This window comes from Chiloscyllium punctatum, chromosome 7, assembly GCF_047496795.1.
Source record: "Chiloscyllium punctatum isolate Juve2018m chromosome 7, sChiPun1.3, whole genome shotgun sequence".
Lineage (NCBI taxonomy): Eukaryota > Metazoa > Chordata > Chondrichthyes > Orectolobiformes > Hemiscylliidae > Chiloscyllium > Chiloscyllium punctatum.
In genome coordinates this window covers 128,774,550-128,794,722 of record NC_092745.1, presented here as the reverse complement: position 1 = coordinate 128,794,722, position 20,173 = coordinate 128,774,550, and the positions used below count along the sequence as shown (strand labels likewise).

At 43.8% G+C, this 20,173-nt stretch overlaps 1 protein-coding gene across 4 annotated transcripts in view; it reads left to right on the top strand.

The window, feature by feature from the left end:
* ttll7 (tubulin tyrosine ligase-like family, member 7) overlaps positions 1–20,173 on the top strand; it is a 401,618-nt gene that overhangs the window by 253,895 nt on the left and 127,550 nt on the right. For all 4 annotated transcript variants that reach the window (XM_072574809.1, XM_072574807.1, XM_072574806.1 and 1 more), the window contains exons 7-8: positions 5,552–5,768; positions 19,931–20,095. In XM_072574809.1, the coding sequence (XP_072430910.1) occupies positions 5,552–5,768; positions 19,931–20,095 (382 nt within the window). The remainder of the gene's footprint in view (positions 1–5,551; positions 5,769–19,930; positions 20,096–20,173) is intronic.

Below are 20,173 nucleotides of genomic sequence, written 5' to 3'. Positions count from 1 at the left end.
TGTGCTTTTCCAGCAATACACTCTCAACTCCTGTAATTATCTGTCTGGGGACCTTCACAACATAGTTCACTGCCATTAATTCATTTTTTTATTACTTGAATAAAATGGATACATTCTCCTTTGCCTCGGTTGAGATAAACCAGCATTACAGTCACCTGCTTTTGTTGATGTATTTTAATTCCACATAACAGATCATTGATATGAAGAGATGTTGAATTAAGGGGATTAAGCATAGAGTCATAGAGTCATAGAGATGTACAGCATGGAAACAGACCCTTTGGTCCAACCCGTTCATGCCGACCAGATATCCCAACCCAATCTAGTCCCACCTGCCAGCACCTGGCCCATATCCCTCCAAACCCTTCCTATTCATATACCCATCCAAATGCCTTTTAAATGGTTATAGTTGTACCAGCCTCCACCACTTCCTCTGGCAGCTCATTCCATACAAGTGCCACCCTCTGTGCGAAAAAGTTGCCCCTTAGGTCTCTTTTATATCTTTGCCCTCTCACCCTAAACCTATGCCCGCTAGTTCTGGACTCCCTGACCCCAGGGAAAAGATTTTGTCTATTTACCCTATCCATTCCTCTCATAATTTTGTAAACCTCTATAAGGTCACCCCTTAACCTCCGACACTCCGGGGAAAACAGCCCCAGCCTTTTCAACTTCTCCCCATAGCTCAAATTCTCCAACCCTGGCAACATTCTTGTAAATCTTTTCTGAACCCTTTCAAGTTTCACAACATTCTTCTGATAGGAAGGAGACCAGAATTGCACGCAATATTCCAACAGTGGTCTAATCAATGTCCTGTACAGCTGCAACATGACCTCCCAACTCCTGTACTCAATACTCTGGCCAATAAAGGAAAGAATACCAAACGCCTTTTTCACATCCTATCTACCTGTGACTCCAAGTTCAAGGAGCTATGAACCTGCACTTCAAGGTCTCTTTGTTCAGCAACACTCCCTAGGACCTTACCATTAAGTGTATAAGTCCTGCTAAGATTTGCTTTCCCAAAATGCAGCACCTCGCATTTATCTGAATTAAACTCCATCTGCCACTTTTCAGACCATTGGCCCATCTGGTCCAGATCCTGTTGTAATCTGAGTGAATGCAGTTGGAGATGACACAGGGCAACCAGATTTCTACAAAGTTGATTTGTTTTGTAGTTGTAAAATTATAAACAGTCGTTTCTTCATTTCTTAATCTCATTTGTCAGATTATTTGATTAGCTGCTTTATTAACACCATTCTCCACACTGGGACATATATTTTTATATGTGTGATACTGCCCAGTTATTGAGAGGTGACAAGGGAGCTATACCCTTGAAACCTGCTGGTGTGACATGTCCTGCAGTAGCATTCTGTTGATATCAGTGTCCCACTGAACCACTATCTGGACAATCTTAGGCACTTGGGGCACCTGGACATTACTCAATAAGGTTTTCTTTTCCTCTTACATGTCAATTTTTTCACTCAATTTAAGGTATTTGTGTGATGCTAGAAAGAAACCCTTTCTGTTTCAACTAACTTTTGTCAGCATCAAGCACTCTCCATTTGTAAATCACCAAAGTCTGCAAGAAACTGTAGCCATCTCTCTCTCTGAGAGAGAGAGAGAGAGAGAGAGAGAGACAAATGCCAATAGAATAATTATTACAGCACATAGGAGGCCATTCAGCCCATGGTGCCTGCACTGGCTCTATTGCCCAGCGCTAGTGTCCTGCCTTTTCCCCATCTCCCTGGACACCATTTCTATCCAAATATTCTTCAATAGTTTACGGGTCACAACCCCCTGTCAAAAGACCAACAATCTCTCCTACATCCAAAAGGTGTGTTAGGAAGATGAGTGGGTTGATTGTTAACGTGTTTGGATACAGTGTGAAAACTCTTCTCATATTAACCCCCATCACCCAAACGGGATTTGAATCTGGATTGTCAGTGAGTGGAACCTGTTGAGTCACAATAACTCCCCAATGCACCCTTCAGTTCTGGTTTAATGTCTCAACAATGCACCTTAATCCCAGTTTCAGAAGGGCAGGTGGATTCCCATGTTTGACAGTCACCAGACTGTATGAGACAATTGAGTTTGTTCCAATTCACAGGGAAGGATCGGTACACATCGTTAGTGTGCTTAAGGTGTGTCTATCTGCAAGGATAGTCAGTTTCTTGCAGACTTTGGTGAATTACAAACGGAAGAGGACTGGAGAACAGCCAACATGATACCATTATTCAAGAAGTGAGGAAGGACTAACTATTGGCCAGTCAGCCTAAACCCGGTGATGGGGAAACTGTTCTGAGGGACCAAATTAATCTGCAGTTGGAGAGGGTTGTATTAATCAAGAACAATCAGCATGGCTTTGTTAAGGGACGAAATTGATTGAAATTTTTGAAGAGGTGACCAGGTGTGTAGGTGAGGGCAATGCATTCAACGTTAGTCTACTTGGAATTCAGAAAGACCTTTGAGGAGGTCCTGCACAGGAGACATGAGGAACAGTAAGACCCCAAGGAAATTTGGCTAATTAGATCCAGAATTGGTCAAGTGGCAGGCAGCAGAGGGTAATGGTTGAGGTGTGTTTTTGTAACTGGAAGCTAATGTCCAGTGGGGTTCCGTAGGGATTGGAGCCCTGATGTTTATGGTGTATACACACAATTTAGATCTGAAAGTAGGAGTGTTGATCAGCAAGTTTGCAGATGATGTAAAAATTGATGGGGTGCTAAACAGTGAGTACAGGAGGACACAGACAGGCTGGCCAGTGGCAAATGGGATTCAGTCCAGATAGACGTGAGATGATGCACTTGGGTAGGGCAATCAAGGCAAGAGAATACATGATGAACAGTAGGACCTTGGGAAGCACCAAGGATCAGAGGGTCCACTGATCCCTTAAGGTACTGAACAGGTAGATACAGTGGTTAGGAAGGCATATGGGATACTTGCCCTCAGTAGAGGAAGCATAGGGTTTAAGAGCAGGGTGGTAATACAGGTGCTATATAAACTATTGGTTTGACCACAACTAGAGTATTGTGCATAGTTCTGAAATCCACTTTTTAAAATGCTTGTTTACTCTTGGGATGTGGATCTTGATCAGATCGGCCAATGGGCTGAGAAGCGGAAGATGAAGTTTAACTTAGATAAATGTGAGGTGCTGCATTTTGGGAAAGCAAATCTTAGCAAGATTTCTGCACTTAATGGTAAATCCTAGGGAGAGTTGCTGAACAAAGAGACCTTGGAGTGCAGGTTCATAGCTCCTTGAAAGTAGAGTCACAGGTAGATAGGATAGTGAAGAAGGCATTTGGTATGCTTTCCTTGATTGGTCAGAGTATTGAGTACAGGAATTAGGAGGTCATGTTGCAGCTGTACAGTACATTGCTTAGGCCACTATTGGAAGATTGCATGCAATTCTGTCTCCTTCCTATTAGACAGATGTTGTGAAACTTGAAAGGGTTCAGAAAAGATTTACAAGAATGTTGCCAGGGTTGGAGAATTTGACCTATAGGGAGAGGTTGAAAAGGCTAAAGCTGTTTTCCCTGGAGTGTCGGATGCTGAGGGGTGAGCTTATGGAGGTTTATAAAATCATGAGGGGCATGGACAGGATAAATAGACAAAATCTTTTCCCTGGGATCAGGGAGTCCAGAACTAGAGGGCTTAGGTTTAGGGTGAGAGGGCAAAGATATAAAAGAGACCTAAGGAGCAACTTTTTCACACAGAGGGTGGCATGTCTATGGAATGAGTTGCCAGAGGAAGTGGTGGAGGCTAGTACAATTACAGCATTTAAGAGGCATTTGGATGGATATAGGAATAGGCAGGGTTTGGAGGGATATGGGCCAGGTGCTGGCAGGTGAGACTAGATTGGGTTGGGATATCTGGTCGGCATGGACAAGTTGGACTGAAGGGTCTGTTTCCATGCACTATATCTCTATGACTATGTCTATGACTCTATGTGGGTATTAATAGCTGGACCAGCATTTATTGCCCTTCCCTCGTTACCTTTGAGAAGGTGGGGGTGAGCTGCCTTCTGGAACCACTGCAGTCCATGTGCTGTAGGTTGACCCACAATGCCCTTAGGGTGGGAATTCCAAGATTTTGACCCAACGACAGTGAAAGAATGATGATACATTTCCGAGTCAGGATGGTGAGTGGCTTGGAGGGGAACTTGCAGGTGGTAGTGTTCCCATGTATCTGCTGCTCTTATCCTTCTAGATGGAAGTGGTCATAAGTTTGGAAGGTGCTGTCTGAGGCTCTTTGGTGAATATCTGCAGTGCCTTTTGTAGATAGTACACACTGCTGCCACTGAGAGTCGCTGGTGAAGGGAATGGATGCTTGTGGATGTGATGCCAATCAAGCAGGCTGCTTTGTCCTGGATGGTGTTAAGCTTCTTGAGTGTTGTTGGAGCTGCCTCCATCCAGGCAAGTGGGGAGTATTGCATCACTCTCCTGACCTGTGCCTTGTAGATGGTGGACAGGCTGTGGGGAATCAGGAGACGAGTTACTTTCCACAATATTGCTAGCCTCTGACTTGCAGTTGTAGTCAGTGTGTTTATGTGGAATGTCCAGTTGGGTTTCTGGTCCTTGCTCACCCCCAGGATAGCGGGGAATTCAGTGATGGTAGCACCATTGAAGGTCATGAGGCAAAAATTAGATTCTCTCTTATTGGAAATGGCCTTTGCCTGGCATATATATGACGTAACTGTTACTTGCCACTTGTCAGCCCAACTCTCGATATTGTGCAGCACTTTTTGCATTTGAAAATGGACTGTTTTGGTATCTAAGGAGTCACGAATGGTGCTGAATATTGTGCAATCGTCGGCGAACATCCCCATTTCTGACCTTAGGATAAGGAAATATCATTGATGTAATCGTGCTAAAAAGGATGCAGAGGGGATTTACCAGAATGCTCTGTGAGCTAGAGAGTTTTAGTTATGAGGAGAGATTGAATAGACCGGCGTTGATTTTCTTGGAGAAGTCGAAACTGGGTGGGACATGATTGAGGTGTTTACAATAATGAAAGGCATAACCAAAAGAGAACGTTTCGAGTCTAACTGACCCTTTGTCAAAGCTGACAAAGCTGACCAGCTTTGACAAAGGGTCAGTTAGATTCGACATGTCAGCTCTTTTCTCTCCTTACAGATGCTGCCAGACCTGCTGAGATTTTCCAGCGTTTTCTCTTTTGGTTTCAGATTCCAGCATCTGCAGTAATTTGCTTTTACCCAATGAAAGACATGGATTGGGTAGACAGGAAGAAACATTTCCCCGTGGTGCAGGGGTCAATGACCAGGGAAGGAACTTCTTCTCTCAGAGTATCTGTGGAATTCTTCACCATAGAGGCCTCAGTTGGGATACTCATTAAGTGCCTTTAAGGCTGAGAAAGACAGATTTTTTAATCAGTAAGGGATTCAAAGGTTATGGAGAAAAGGCAGTAAAGTAGAGTTGAGGATTACCAAATCAATCATGATCCCATTGATTTGTGGAGGCAGATTAGATGGGCTGAATGGCAGACTTCTCTTATGGATGAGCCTATCATGTGACTTCCCTTGTGCTGTTTGTTCTTCCTCTAGAATCTCATTGATAAGAAGTGGTGAGAAGCTTCAAGCACAAGAACATTTAATCGTGCAGGAATACCTCGATAAACCATTCCTCTTGGAAGGCTACAAGTTTGACCTACGTATCTATACCCTGGTAACCTCTTGTGACCCCCTGCGGATATTCCTGTACAATGATGGGCTGGTACGCATGGGCACAGAGAAGTATCACGCTCCCACTGACTCAAACTTGGTAAGGTGCTTCTGACTGAAGGCATTGACTCAAACAAAAATGTCACTTTTTTTTAAGGTTGTTGTGGGGTCACAGTCTGTGCTTGATTTCTAGTTGTCTTGATGCTATGGCGTGGACCATGGGCTTACAATTGGTCTTCCCAAAATTGGTGGTGGGAAGGGTCAGCGAGAGCATGAGCTTTGAACCTGCTTTCTGACTGAGGAATAAAAACTATGTTCCTGCTCTAATGAGCTCCTGATCTCAGCCCAGCCTCAACCCACAGTCTCAATTCTCAGTGAGAGCATTGCAACAGTTTTTAAATCTTGAACTGGGTTCCCAATGCAAAACTGTTTTGTAATTGAATTGTTGGTAGAACGTAGAACAGCACAGCACAGGAACAGGCCCTTTAGCCCACAATGTTGTGCCAAAGTAAACTAATCCCTTCTGCCTGCCTTTGGTCCATATCCCTTCATTCATATTCTATTCACATGATAATAAAAGGATATTTTATTCATGTTCTCATCTAAATGTGCCTTAAATACCCCGATCATATCTGTCTCCACTATCACCTGTCTGCACATTTAAGACCCCTACCACTCTTTGTGTAAAATTCTTGCCCCTCACATCTGGAGGGAGAGAGAGAGAGAGAGAAAACCTGCACAGTTCCTGCCTTTCCTGTTTGAATTTGTGTATCGCTGGCCATCGGAGTACATCTGGGAAAATTAACAAACAGTGAAATTCACAACTAATCTTGGAGGAGCTGTTGGGTGAAGTTCACAGCACAGAATCAGATAAGTTAATTGTTATTTTAAGTCTGTCCAAGAGAAAGGCTGCAGTAGTGGGTACAGTGGATTCTTTCTTGATTATGTTTTTGGAGATAAGTCTCTTGATTAAACTTAAAATATAAGCCATAGCTATTAATTTAACCTGGGGCAGTGTTTGGAGAGGAATAAGACAGTGTTATTTTCAGGGTCTGTAGATTGTGAAGGAGCAAAAATGGCCTTTGCAGTGATATGTACTTCTTGTCAGATGTGGGAGTTTAAAGAGAGTTTAAGGGTTACTGCGGATTATATCTGCCATAAATGCTGTTAGATGCGAATCTTATCAGATCGAGTGGATCGTTTGGAGAGACAGTTCAAAGCAATGAGGAATTTGCAACAGCAACAGTGTGTGATGGATGGCAGTTATAGGAAGGGGGGAAAGTCTCAGATATCGTCACATAGATGGGTTAACTCCAGGAAGGATAAGAGAGGGAGGCAGCTAGAGAAGGAGTCTTTTGTGGATATACCCATTTCAAACAGGTATGCTGTTTTGGAAAATGTAGGGGGTGATGGATTCTCAGGGGAATGTAGCACGAACAGCCAAGTTTCTGGTATTGAGACTGGCTCTAATGCAACAAGGGGTACATCAGCTTCCAAGAGATCAATTATGTTAGGGGATTCTGTAGTCCGAGGTACAGACAGACGTTTCTGTGGCTAGCAGAGAAAAAGCAGAATGGTGTGTTGTTTCCCTAGTGCCAGGATCAAGGATGTCTCAGAGAGGGTGCAGAATGTTCTCACGGGTGAGAGGGGCCAGCAGGACGTCATCCACATTGGAACCAACGACATTGGAAATGAAAAGGTTGAGACTCTGAAGGGAGATTACAGAGAGTTAGGTAGAATTTTAAAAAGGAGGTCCTCAAGGGTAGTAATATCTGGATTACTCCCAGTGCTACGAGATAGTGAGGGCAGGAATAGGAGGATAGAGCAGATGAATGCATGGCTGAGGAGCTGGTGTATGGGAGAAGGATTCACATTTTTGGATCATTGGAATCTCTTTTGGGGTAGAAGTGACCTGTACAAGAAGAACGGATTGCATCTAAATTGGAAGGGGACTAATATACTGGCAGGGAAATTTGCTGGAACTGCTTGGTAGGATTTAAACTCGTAAGGTGGGGGGGTGGGGCGGGGGATGGGGTGGGACCCAGGGAGATAGTGAGGAAAGAGATCGATCTGAGATGGGTACAGCTGAGAACAGAAGTGAGTCAAAAAGTCAGGGCAGGCAGGGACAAGGTAGGACTAATAAATTAAACTGCATTTATTTCAATGGAAGGGGCCTAACAGGGAAGGCAGATGAACTCAGGGCATGGTTAGGAACATGGGACTGGGATATCATAGTAATTACGGAAACATGGCTCAGGGATGGGCAGGACTGGCAGCTGAATGTTCCAGGATACAAATGCTACAGGAAGGATAGAAAGGGAGGCAAAAGAGGAGGGGGAGTGGCATTTTTGACAAGGGATAGCATTACAGCTGTGCTAAGGGAGGATATTCCCGGAAATACATCCAGGGAAGTTATTTGGGTGGAACTGAGAAATAAGAAAGGGATGATCACCTTATTGGGATTGTATTATAGACCTCCCAATAGTCAGAGGGAAATTGAGAAACAAACTTGTAAGGAGATCTCAGCTATCTGTAAGAATAATAGGGTGGTTATGGTAGGGGATTTTAACTTTCCAAACATAGACTGGGACTGCCATAGTGTTAAGGGTTTAAATGGAGAGGAATTTGTTAAGTGTGTACAAGACAATTTTCTGATTCAGTATGTGACTTACCTATGAGAGAAGGTGCAAAACTTGACCTATCCTTGGGAAATAAGGCAGGGGAGGTGATTGAGGTGTCAGTGGGGGAGCACTTTGGGGCCAGCAACCATAATTCTATTCGTTTTAAAATAGTGATGGAAAAGTATTGACCAGATCTAAAAGTTGAAGTTCTAAATGGGAGAAAGGCCAATTTTGACGGTATTAGTGAAGAAGTTTCGAAAGCTGATTGGAGGCAGATGTTCGCAGGTAAAGGGATGGCTGGAAAATGGGTAGCCTTCAGAAATGAGATAACGAGAATCCAGAGAAAGTATATTTCTGTCAGGGTGAAAGGGAAGGCTGGTAGGTACAGGGAATGCTGGATGACTAAAGAAATTGAGGGTTTGGTTAAGAAAAAGAAGGAAGCATATGTCAGGTACAGACAGGATAGATCGAGTGAATCCTTAGAAGAGTATAAAGAAAGTAGGAGTATATTTAAGAGGGAAGTCAGGAGGGCAAAACGGGAACATGAGATAGCTTTGGCAAATAGAATTAAGGAGAATCCAAAGGGTTTTTACAAATATATTAAGGACAAAAGGATAACTAGGGAGAGAATAGGGCCCCTCAAAGATCAGTAAGGTGGCCTTTGTGTGGAGCCACAGAAAATGGGGGAGATACTAAATGAATATTTTGCATCAGTATTTACTGTGGAAAAGGATATGGAAGATAAAGACTGTAGGGAAATAGATGGTGACATCTTGGAAAATGTCCAGATTACAGAAGAGCAAGTGCTGGATGTCTTGAAAACGATTAAAGGTAGACAATTCCCCAGGACCTGATCGGGTGTACCCGAGAACTCTGTGGGAAGCTAGAGAGGTGATTGCTGGGCCTCTTACTGAGATATTTGTATCATAGATAGTCACAGGTGAGGTGCCGGAAGACTGGAGGTTGGCAAATGTGGTGCCAGTGTTTAAGAAGAGTGGTAAGGACAAGCCAGGGAACTATAGACCAGTGAGCCTGACCTCGGTGGTGGGCAAGTTGTTGGAGGGAATCCTGAGGGACAGGATGTACATGTATTTGGAAAGGCAAGGACTGATTAGTAGGGATAGTCAACATGGCTTTTTGCGTGGGAAATCATGTCTCACAAACTTGATTGAGTTTTTTGATGAAGAAACAAAGAGGATTGATTGAGGACAGAGCAGTAGATGTGATCTATATGGACTTCAGTAAGGTGTTTGACAAGGTTCCCCATGGGAGACTGATTAGCAAGGTTAGATCTCATGGAATACAGGGGGAACTAGCCATTGGATACAGAACTGTCTCAAGGGTAGAAGACAGAGGGTGGTGATGGAGGGTTGTTTTTCAGACTGGAGGCCTGTGACCAGTGGAGTGCCACAAGGATCAGTGCTGGGCCCTCTACTTTTTGTCATTTACATAAATGATTTGGATGCGAGCATAAGAGGTACAGTTAGTAAGTTTACAGATGACACCAAAATTGGAGGTGTAGTGGACAGCGAAGAGGGTTACCTCAGATTACAACAGGATCTTGACCAGATGGGCCAATGGGCTGAGAAGTGGCAGATGGAGTTTAATTCAGATAAATGCGAGGTGCTGCATTTTGGGAAAGCAAATCTTAGCAGGACTTATACACTTAATGGTAAAGTGCTAGGGAGTGTTGCTGAACAAAGAGACCTTGGAGTGCAGGTTCATAGCTCCTTGAAAGTGGAGTCGCAGGTAGATAGGATAGTGAAGAAGGCGTTTGGTATTCTTTCCTTTATTGGTCAGAGTATTGAGTGCAGGAGTTGGGAGGTCATGTTGCATCTGTAGAGGACATTGGTTAGGACACTGTTGGAATATTGCATGCAATTCTGGTCTCCTTCCTTTCGGAAAGATGTTGTGAAACTTGAAAGGGTTCAGAAAAGATTTACATGGATGTTGCCAGGGTTGGAGGATCTGAGCTACAGGGAGAGGCTGAACAGGCTGGAGCTGTTCTCCCTGGAGCGTCGGAGGCTGAGGGGTGACCTTATAGAGGTTTATAAAATTATGAGGGGCATGGATGGGGTAAATAGGCAAAGTCTTTTCCCTGGGGCTGTGGAGTCCAGAACTAGAAGGCATAGGTTTAGGGTGACAGGGGAAAGATATAAAAGAGACCTAAGGGGCAACTTTTTCACGCAGAGAGTGGTACGTGTATGGAATGAGTTGCCAGAGGAAGTGGTGGAGGCTGGGACAATTGCAACATTTAAGAGGCATTTGGATGGGTATATGAATAGGCAGGGTTTGGAGGGATATGGGCCGGGTGCTGGCAGGTGGGACTAGATTGGGTTGGGAAATCTGGTCGGCATGGACAGGTTGGACCGAAGGGTCTGTTTCCATGCTGTACATCTCTATGACTCTATCTCATAGAATCCCTACAGTGTGGAAACAGGCCCTTCGGCCCAACATGTCCACACCCAGACCCATTCCTCTCCATTTACCCCTGACTAATGCACTTAATCTACTCATCCCTGAACGCAATGGACAATTTAACATGGCCAAATCACCTAGCCTCCAAATCTTTGGACTGTGGGAGGAAACCAGAGCTCCTGGAGGAAACCCACACAGATACAGGGAGAATGTGTAGACTCTATACAGACACTTGCCTGAGGCTGGATTCGAACCCGGGTCCCTGGTGCTGTGAGGCAGCAGTGCTAACCACTGAGCAACCGTGCCACCTTTCACCTTAAATGTATGCGTCTAGTTTTAGACATTTCAACGCTGGAAGAAAGATTCTGTCTGTCAACCCTATCTCTGCCTCTCATTATTTTATAGACTTCTATCAGGTCGCTCCTCAGCCTCAGCTGCTCCAGAGAAAACAACCTGAGTCTTTCCAGCCTCTCCTTACAGCTCACGCCGTCTAATCCAGGCAGATTCTGGTAAACCTCTGCTGCACCCTGTCCAAAACCTCGTCATCCTTCCTTTAATGTGGCGACAAGAATTGAACACAATACTCTTAGGTGTGGTCTAACCAAAGTCTTATAATGCTGCAACATGATTTTCTGACTCAGAAATGTGATGACGTAGAGTTCCTCAGTCTTGGTTTTGGAGGGTGCACTGAATTTCCTGACCTTCGCTGCAGCAATCCTGGAACTCTTCTTTAGCTTCCCTCTGCCCTAAGGCCCACACAGGAGAAAATATCCCGTCCTGAAATTGCTGGGCACATCCATTCCTGACGGATTATGTGCTTGCGAACGGGGAGATAAACCCACCTTCAGGGGGTATTGCAGAAGGGTATGGATGTTGGAGGCCTCCCGTTGAATGATCCCGTGAAGGACAGGATGAGGAGAAAAAGATTGGAACAAAATGGATTTATTTCCATCGTTGTAACTGGGGCTATTAGTAAAGGTTCCAGCTTCCCAACACATGGCGCATATTGCATTGGGTCCACTCGTGCAGGATAACTTCATGCAGTGAATCCCTTGTTGCTTCATGGATAGAAACATCTCATTATGCTTGTTTATTGTGCCAGTTACACCAGATGGCTGCAGGTTATACACTTGCTTCTTAATCTGCAACTAATTAGCGTTTTAATTGCAAAACATACTGTTGCACTGTAGACCACCCTGGGAGTTTGAAACGAGTTCTGTGCAAATTGTGTGGATCAGTGGTAGTGCATCAAAGACTCCCTCCTGATTAATCTTGGAGCATTTGGCTCTTTTCATCTTGCTGAGAGTGGTCAGAAGGGCGTGAAGTTAGAATAAGGTGCACAGATTAACAACACTCCTCCCCCCTACCCTTCCGGTTTTGGAGAAGGTGAAGTGTATAACCGCTGATCCACCAAATATAACCAGCTTGGAATTACAGTAAAACAACTGAATAACTAGGTACAACAATAGAAATTCAGCAGAAAAACAAAGCCGGGAGCAAATTACTGCAGAGGTTGGAATATGTGCCAGAAAGTGGGGAAATTGAGGAACTTCTGACCAGACAACGTAGCTGAAGCAAATACCACAGATGCCTTAAAGGAGAGGCTTGAAAGTGCAAGCAGTATTTAGATATGTAAGAAGTTCATGTGGAGCATAAATGCTGGCATAAACTGGTGGGCTGAATGGCCTATATGTGGAAATTCTTAACTTAAAAACAAAAGCAAAATACCAGTGGTTCATGAAATCCTGAACTAAAAATGAGAATGAAAAAGCTGGAAATACTCAGCGGGTCATGGAATGAAGAGTTAACGTTTCACGCCAATGAACTTTGGTTATTTTAGCATTTCAGGGGGCATCATAGCACAGCATTTGAGTATTGAGTTGGTCTCCTTATCTGAGGCAGGATGTTCTGCTTATGGAGGGAGTGCAGCAGAGGTCGACCAGACTGAGTTCTGGTTTGGCGGGGCTGATGTGTGAAGAGAGACTGGATCAGTTAGGACCATATTCACTGGAGTTTAGGAGAATGAGGAAAGGGATCTCATTGAAACCTATGAAATTCTAACAGTATTAGACAGGAAAAATTGCAGAAGGAATGTTCCTTATGGCTAGAACCAGGGGTCATGGTCTAGGAATATTGGGTAGGTCATTTAGGAGACTGAGAGGAAGAAAAGTATCTTCACCCAGAGAGCGGTGATCCAGTGAAATTCACCGCCACAGAAAGAGATGGAAGTCAAAACATTAAATGCTTTCAAGTGGAAGGTAGGCATAATTCTTAGGGCTAAAGGGATCAAAGGGGTATGGGGAGAAAGCAGGAACTGAGGACTGAGTTGTATGATCAACCATGATTGTATTGAATGGTGTAACAGGCTCGAAGGGCCGAATGGCCTCCTCCTGCTTCTAATTTCTTTGTTTCTGGGTTACTCTGAAAAGCCTTCATATCTAACTCATATCTTCAGAGATGCGGTGATAGATTCTGTGTGAAAACACGGCAACTGTTGTTTCACGACTGAATGGAAGAATATTGTTCAGGTTTTTGGCAGAACAAAAATCTCCATGATTTTCTTCCCAGTGTGCATTGAGATCTGTAGGACTAGAGAAACGGTGGGTCAGTCTGAAAGGTTTTCCGTTTGAAAGGCGGTTCCTCTGACAGTGCAGCATTCCCTGGACACCATATTGAAATGTCAGCCTGGATTATGCTCTCAAACCTTGGAGTGAGAGATTGAGCTCGGGAGTTTTTAGTTTGAAAATGAGAGTATTACCTTTCAATGCTCATATTTGCTTATCCTGCCAGTTTTTTTTTTAATCTTGTATAAATTTCCCTGGTGGTCAGAATGAGCTCTCTGCAAATTGTACAATTCTGGGCATCTGAGTATTTAATTGATTTCAGCCCCTTACGGAGGCTACATCATTTGGTGACAAGTGAATAAAGCTCAGGGATTACAGACAAATTAAAATACGGATATAGGTCGGTTAGTTCAATCAGTCCATGTCAATGCTTATCCTTCATGAAAGCAGCTGTCCTTGATCCCAAATATCTCCCCTATCTGTTTCCCATCTCTCCATTTTCCTCCTTGCTTCAATCAACAGGTGAACATCCAGATTAGGAGCAGGGGTTGGTCATTCAGCCCCTCCAGCCTGCTCCACCATTCCATAATATCACAACTGATCTAATTTCCCAACTTCCCACTCCAATTAACTTCCCTCCCCCCCCCACTTGCCCATCAAGAATCTCTTGACCTTTGCTTTAAAAATATTCAAGGACTCTGCTTCCATCACCTTTTGAGGAAGAGAGTTTCAAAGACTCATAACGTTCTGAATTAGAGTTAGAATTAGAATCCCTATAGTGTGGACACAGGCCTTTCAGCCCAACAAGTCCACACTGACCTTCCAAACAGCAACTCACCCAGATCCATATATTTACTCCTGACTAATGCACCTAACCTACACATCCCTGCACACCATGGACAATTCAGCATGGCCAATTCATCTGACCTGCACATTTTTGGACTGTGGGAGGAAACCGGAGCACCCGGAGGAAACCCACGCAGACACGGGGAGAATGTGCAAACTCCACACAGAGAGTCACCTGAGGCTGGAATCTGATGGGCAGGTCCGGTAGGTGGTGCCAAGTTGGAGGCTTGGGATGGGATAATATGGGGGGAGGGGAAATGAGGAAGCTGTTGAAATCCACATTGATCCCATGTGGTTGCAGAGTCCCAAGGCAGACTATGAGGCATTCCTCTTTCAGGCACCGGGTGGTAATGGCTTGGCAGTGGAGGAGGTCCAGGACCTGCCTGTCCTTGACAGATTGGGAGGGGGAATTGAAGTGTTCAGCCACGGGGCGGTGGGGTTGGTGAGTGTAGGTATCCCAGAGATGTTCTCTGAAATGATCTGCAAGAAGGCGTCCTGTCTCGCCAATGTAGGGGAGATCACACCGGGTGCAACGGATGCAGTAGATGACATTAGTAGAGGTAAATTTCTGACAGATGTGGAAGGATCCCTTGGGAAAAACAAACAGGCATTGGACATAAAAGAATGTACCCCAAGAGATCCTTCCACATGTGACAAACATTTACCTGTATCTCTACCAATGTCATCTGCTGCATCCGTTGCACCCGGTGTGGTCCCCTCTACATCGGGGAAACAGGACGCCTTCTTGCGGATCATTTCAGAGAACATCTCTGGGATACCCGCACCCACCAACCCCACCGCCCCGTGGTTGAACACTTCAACTCCCCTCCCACTCCATCAAGGGCATGCAGATCCTGGGCCTCCTCCACCACTAAACCGTTATCCCCCGAGGAGGAACGCCTCATATTCCACCTTGGGATCGTGCAACCACACAGGATAAATGTGGATTTCAACAGCTTTCTCATTTCTCCTCCCCCGACATTATCCCAGTTCCAAGCCTCCAACTCGGCACTGCCCTCTGGACCCGTCCATCACTCCTCCCTCTGACCTACCACCTTCTTCCTCACCTTTATCCACCCATCGCTTTCTCAGCTACCTTTCCCCAAACCCCACCCCCTTCCATTTATTTCTCAGCCCTAACCCACAAGCCTCATTCCTGATGAAGGGTTTATGCCCGAAACGTCGATTCTCCTGCTCCTTGGATGCTGCCTGACCTGCTGCGTTTTTCCAGTACCACAGTCTCGACTCTGATCTCCAGCATCTGCAGTCCTCACTTTCTCCTAGTACTCTAGGTTTGGTGTCACCAACGATGGCTTGTATAACTGAAGGATAATCTCCCTACATTTGTACTTCATTCCCCTCACAATAAATTATAACATTGTTTGCTTTCCTAATGAGTTGCATGCTAAACTTTTGCATTTTATGCATTAGGACACCTAGATCCCACTGCATCTGAGCTCTGTAATCATTTGCGGTTTCCATAATATTGTTTCAAAAAATCCTTTCTGCAAGACAGACAAGTTTACATAATTCCTCTCATTGAACTCCATTTGCCAATCTTTCCCCACCCACTTAACCTGTCTATATCCCTTTATAGACTCCTAATGTCCTCTTCCCAATTTACTTTCTTACCTATGTTTGTCTCATTAGCAAATATAGCAACCATACTTGTGACTTCATCCAATTAATTTCTAGTTATTGTAAAAAGTTGAGGTGTCTGTACTGATTCCTGTCGCATGCCACTTGTTTCATCTTGCTAAACAGAAAATGACCCATTTATGCCCGTTCTTTGTTCCTGTTTGCCAGCCAGTCTTCTATCCTTGTCACTTTATTACTCCAACACAAAATGAGCTTTCATGTTTGATAATAACATTTGATGTGGCATCTTCTCAAATATTTAAGGAAGCCTAAGTACAGTACATCGACCAGTTCCTCGCATCCACAGCACAAGTTGCTTCTTAAAGAGCTCCAGTAAATTAGAAAAATTTGATTTTCCTTTCGTAAAATGATGTTGACTCTGTTTGATTACATTGAATTGTCCAAGAGTCCTGCTAAAATACCTATAATAATAAATGCGAATATTGTCTCTATGACTGATTTTCAACTATTGGGAGACTTTCTATCTCTCTTTCTGAGTGAAAGAAATACATCTGCTATTTTTTGAGCTAATGGAACATTCCTTTGAATCGAGAGAATTTTAGAAAGGTAAAATCAATGCCAACTCAATAACCACTTCCATTTAAGATTCTGGGGTGAAGTTTATCAGGACCTGGGGAATTGTCAGCCTGCAGTTCCAATAATTTATTCAGTACCACTTCCCTTGCGATTGTAATTTTCTTCAGTTCCTCCCTCCCTCCCACTTCCTGACTTACAGCTATTTCTGGGACATAACTTGTGTCTTTTATAGTGAATGCCAATACCTGGTCAGTTTATCTGCTGTCTCTTTATGTAGCATTATTAATTCCCCAGACCCATTTTCTGAAGGACAAATACTAACTTTGCTAATTTTTTTTTTCAAACTGTCGATAGAAACTCTTGCTATCTGTTTTTTTTTTAAAAGTATTTCTGGCTAACCTTCTCTTGTTTTTCCATTTATATTTATCTTTTAGTCATTCTTAGCTGTTATTCTATATTCTGTCCACCCTTTTGCCTGGTGCAATTATAGCTTTTTCTTTAAATTTGATACCGTTCGCACTTAATGACAGGTAGTGGGTTCTCTCCAAAATTTTCTTTGGCATTGGAGTGTATCTGTTCTGTGTATTCTGAAATATTACCTTAAGTGTGTGTCACTGCATCTCAATAAACCTATCTTTTAACCTTATTTTGCAGTACACTTTAGCTAATTCTGTTTTCATGCTGTCATAAATGCCTTTATTTAAACTTAAAACATAAGCCACTTCTCTCTTGCTCAATATGAATGTAAAATACAATCATATTATGATGGCAATAATTAATTAATCATTTTTTTGTTGCCCAATACTGGGTTTTGTACAACCTGTTCTCTGGTTAGCTCCTAAGAAACCATCCCAAAGATATTCTGTGAACTACTCATATATCCTGTCTTTGAGCATCTGTTTCCCATTTGGATTGAAATCCCATGTGATTAGCATGTTTCTGACAACTTTCCCTTATTTCTTTCTTTGCACCACTCTATTGTGTGTTTACTGTTAGATGGACACTTCATCACTCCCACAGGAGACTTCTTGCCTTTATAGAATAGCATCTAGAATTGTTAAAAATCACACAACACCAGGTTATAGTCCAACAGGTTTAATTGGAAGCACACTAGCTTCTGGAGCGTTGCTCCTTCATCAGGTGGTAGTAGAGGGCTGAATCGTAACACACAGAATTTATAGCAAAAATTTACAGTGTGATGTAACTGAAATTGCAGAGGCTGATAGCTAAGTTCAGTACCCACAGGGAGGGCCTCAACTGGGATCTTGGGTTCATGTCACATTACAGGTGACCACTATTGTACTATGCACACACACACATACTCCTACACGCACATACTCTCACACACAAACAGGCACTCCTACACACACATACATACAGACACACATATACACAGACGCGCACATAGACACCCACACACACCCTTACCGACACATACCCCCACACTCACACATGCACCTCTTCAAAGACTTAAGACACTCTGCACCCACTACACACACATACATACACTTTCTCACACTCACAACCCCGAACCCAGACAGACAGACAGACACACACAGACAAACAAAGACCCACATGCACACATATATTTTGTTTCCTTTCCCAAAGGACATAGTCTTGGAGTCATAGGGATGTACAGCACGGAAACACATCCTTCAGTCCAACTTGTCCATGCTGACCAGATATCCCAATCTAACCTAGTCCCATTTGCCAGCACTTGGCCCGTATCCCTCTACACCCTTCCTATTCATATACCCATCCAAATGCCTTTTAAATGTTGTAATTGTACCAGCCTCCACCACTTTCTCTGGCAGCTTAACTCTCTGTATCAAAAGGTTGCCCTTTGGGTCCCTTTTATATCTTTCCCCTCTCACCCTTAACCTATGCCCTCTAGTTCTGGACTCCCCCACCCCACGGAAAAGACCTTGTCTGTTTATCCTATTCATGCCCCTCATGATTTTATAAACCTCTATAAGGTCACCCCTCAGCCTCCAACACTCCAGGTAAAACAGCCCCAACCTATTGAGCCTCTCCCTATAGCTCAAACCCTCCAACTCTGGCCCCATACTTGTAAATCTTTTCTGAACCCTTTCAAGTTTCACAACATCCTTTAGTGACCCCATATGGGATTTTCCCAAAAATTGATTCATGGTCATTAATTGAGTGCCAATTCCAGATATTTATTAAATTCAAATTCCACCATCTGCTTCAGCAGGCTTCGAACCCAGGTCCCCAGGTTAATAGTCTAGCGACAACACCACTAGGCCATCACCTCTCCATTGGTTCCCTTCATTCCTCCACAACCTCTGTCAGAGTATATAAAAAAACACATTTCTGATCCATTTCAGTTCTGATGAAGGTTTGAATGTCAATACTTTCTGTCTTCACTGCTGCAGCTAGACCTGCTGAGTTTCTCAAGGATTCTCAGTGTTTTACATAATGTGTTAAGTTCTGACAGGAAGAACACTGAGGAGTACATTTGGCACTGGACAGTATGCTGATACTTTATAGACCCGGGTGAGGGAAGAGCTCTGGTCTTCCTGGAGTTAGACTTATTACCCCAGTCTCCCCCATTGTCTTAACAGTGATGTCTATCACTCCAATGTAACTTGTATCTGATTGCTGTCATGTAATAATCTTCATCGTGTTTAAGACAGGAGCTTCTTCCTGTTAAACTATCAAATAGTTTTCTTCTATTGTACTTGACAGGTCAATTGAATAGGTTAGATCCCAAACTAAAGGAAGGATAATGTTTACAAAGCTTCCTGATGTATCTTTCACCATTGTTCAACAAACATCGTGAAACTTGTCACGCCTTCATCTCATCTGCCCGATTCGAGCAAGCCTGACTTTGAGTTCTTGTCTGTCTTCCCACCAGTCTGCAGTCTAGTGAATCCATACTGCGGCTTAACTATTATAGAATCCCTACACTGCAGAAAGAGGTCATTTGGCCCATCGAGTCAACACTGTTTCTTTGAAGAGCATCCTGCCCAGACACAGCCCACTACTTACCCATGATTAATCCACCTGGCCTGCACATCCCCAGATGCTATGAACAATTTAACATGGCCAATCTACCTAACCTGTACATCTTTGAATTGTAGGAGGAATCCAGAGAACCCAGAGGAAACCCACTCAGGCACAGGGAGAATGTGCAAACTCCACACAGACAGTCACCTGAAGGTGGAATTGAACCTGGGTCCCTGGTGCTTTGAGGCAGCAGTGCTAACCACTGTGCCATCCTGCCTTAAATCCTTCTTCTTCTGTGTAATTAAGAGTCTAATGATGGCCATGAAACTATTGTTGATTGTTTTAAAAACCCATCTGGTTCACTAATGTTCTTTAGGGAAGGAAAGTGCCATCCTTATCCTGGTCTGACCTACATGCAACTCCAGACCCACAGCAATATGGTTGACCTTAACAACCCTCTGGGCAATTCGGAATGAGCAATAAATGCTGGCCCAGCCAGCGATGCCCTCATCCATGAAGGAATGTTAAAAAAAAGCTCAAAATTGCATTCAGTACTCCAACTGTGGGTATTGTGTTAATTCCCATGACACGGTTACCAGTAAGAAAAATGACATATGCAGGAAAGAATGTACTGAGTGCCGTTCTGTTTTTTTATGTAACATTTGCAGAGTCAGCTCTTCATGCACCTGACGAACTACTCTGTCAACAAGCACAACGAGAACTTTGAGCGGGACGAGCAGGCGGACAGGGGCAGCAAGCGATCAATCAGGTGGTTCACCGAATTCCTTCGCACCAACGATTATGATGTGGCCAAATTCTGGAATGATGTCTCTGTATGTATCAGCATTGCTTAATTTTTAAAGACAGAAAAAAAAAGAGAGATTTACATTTCTCGAAGAGCGTGCACACTG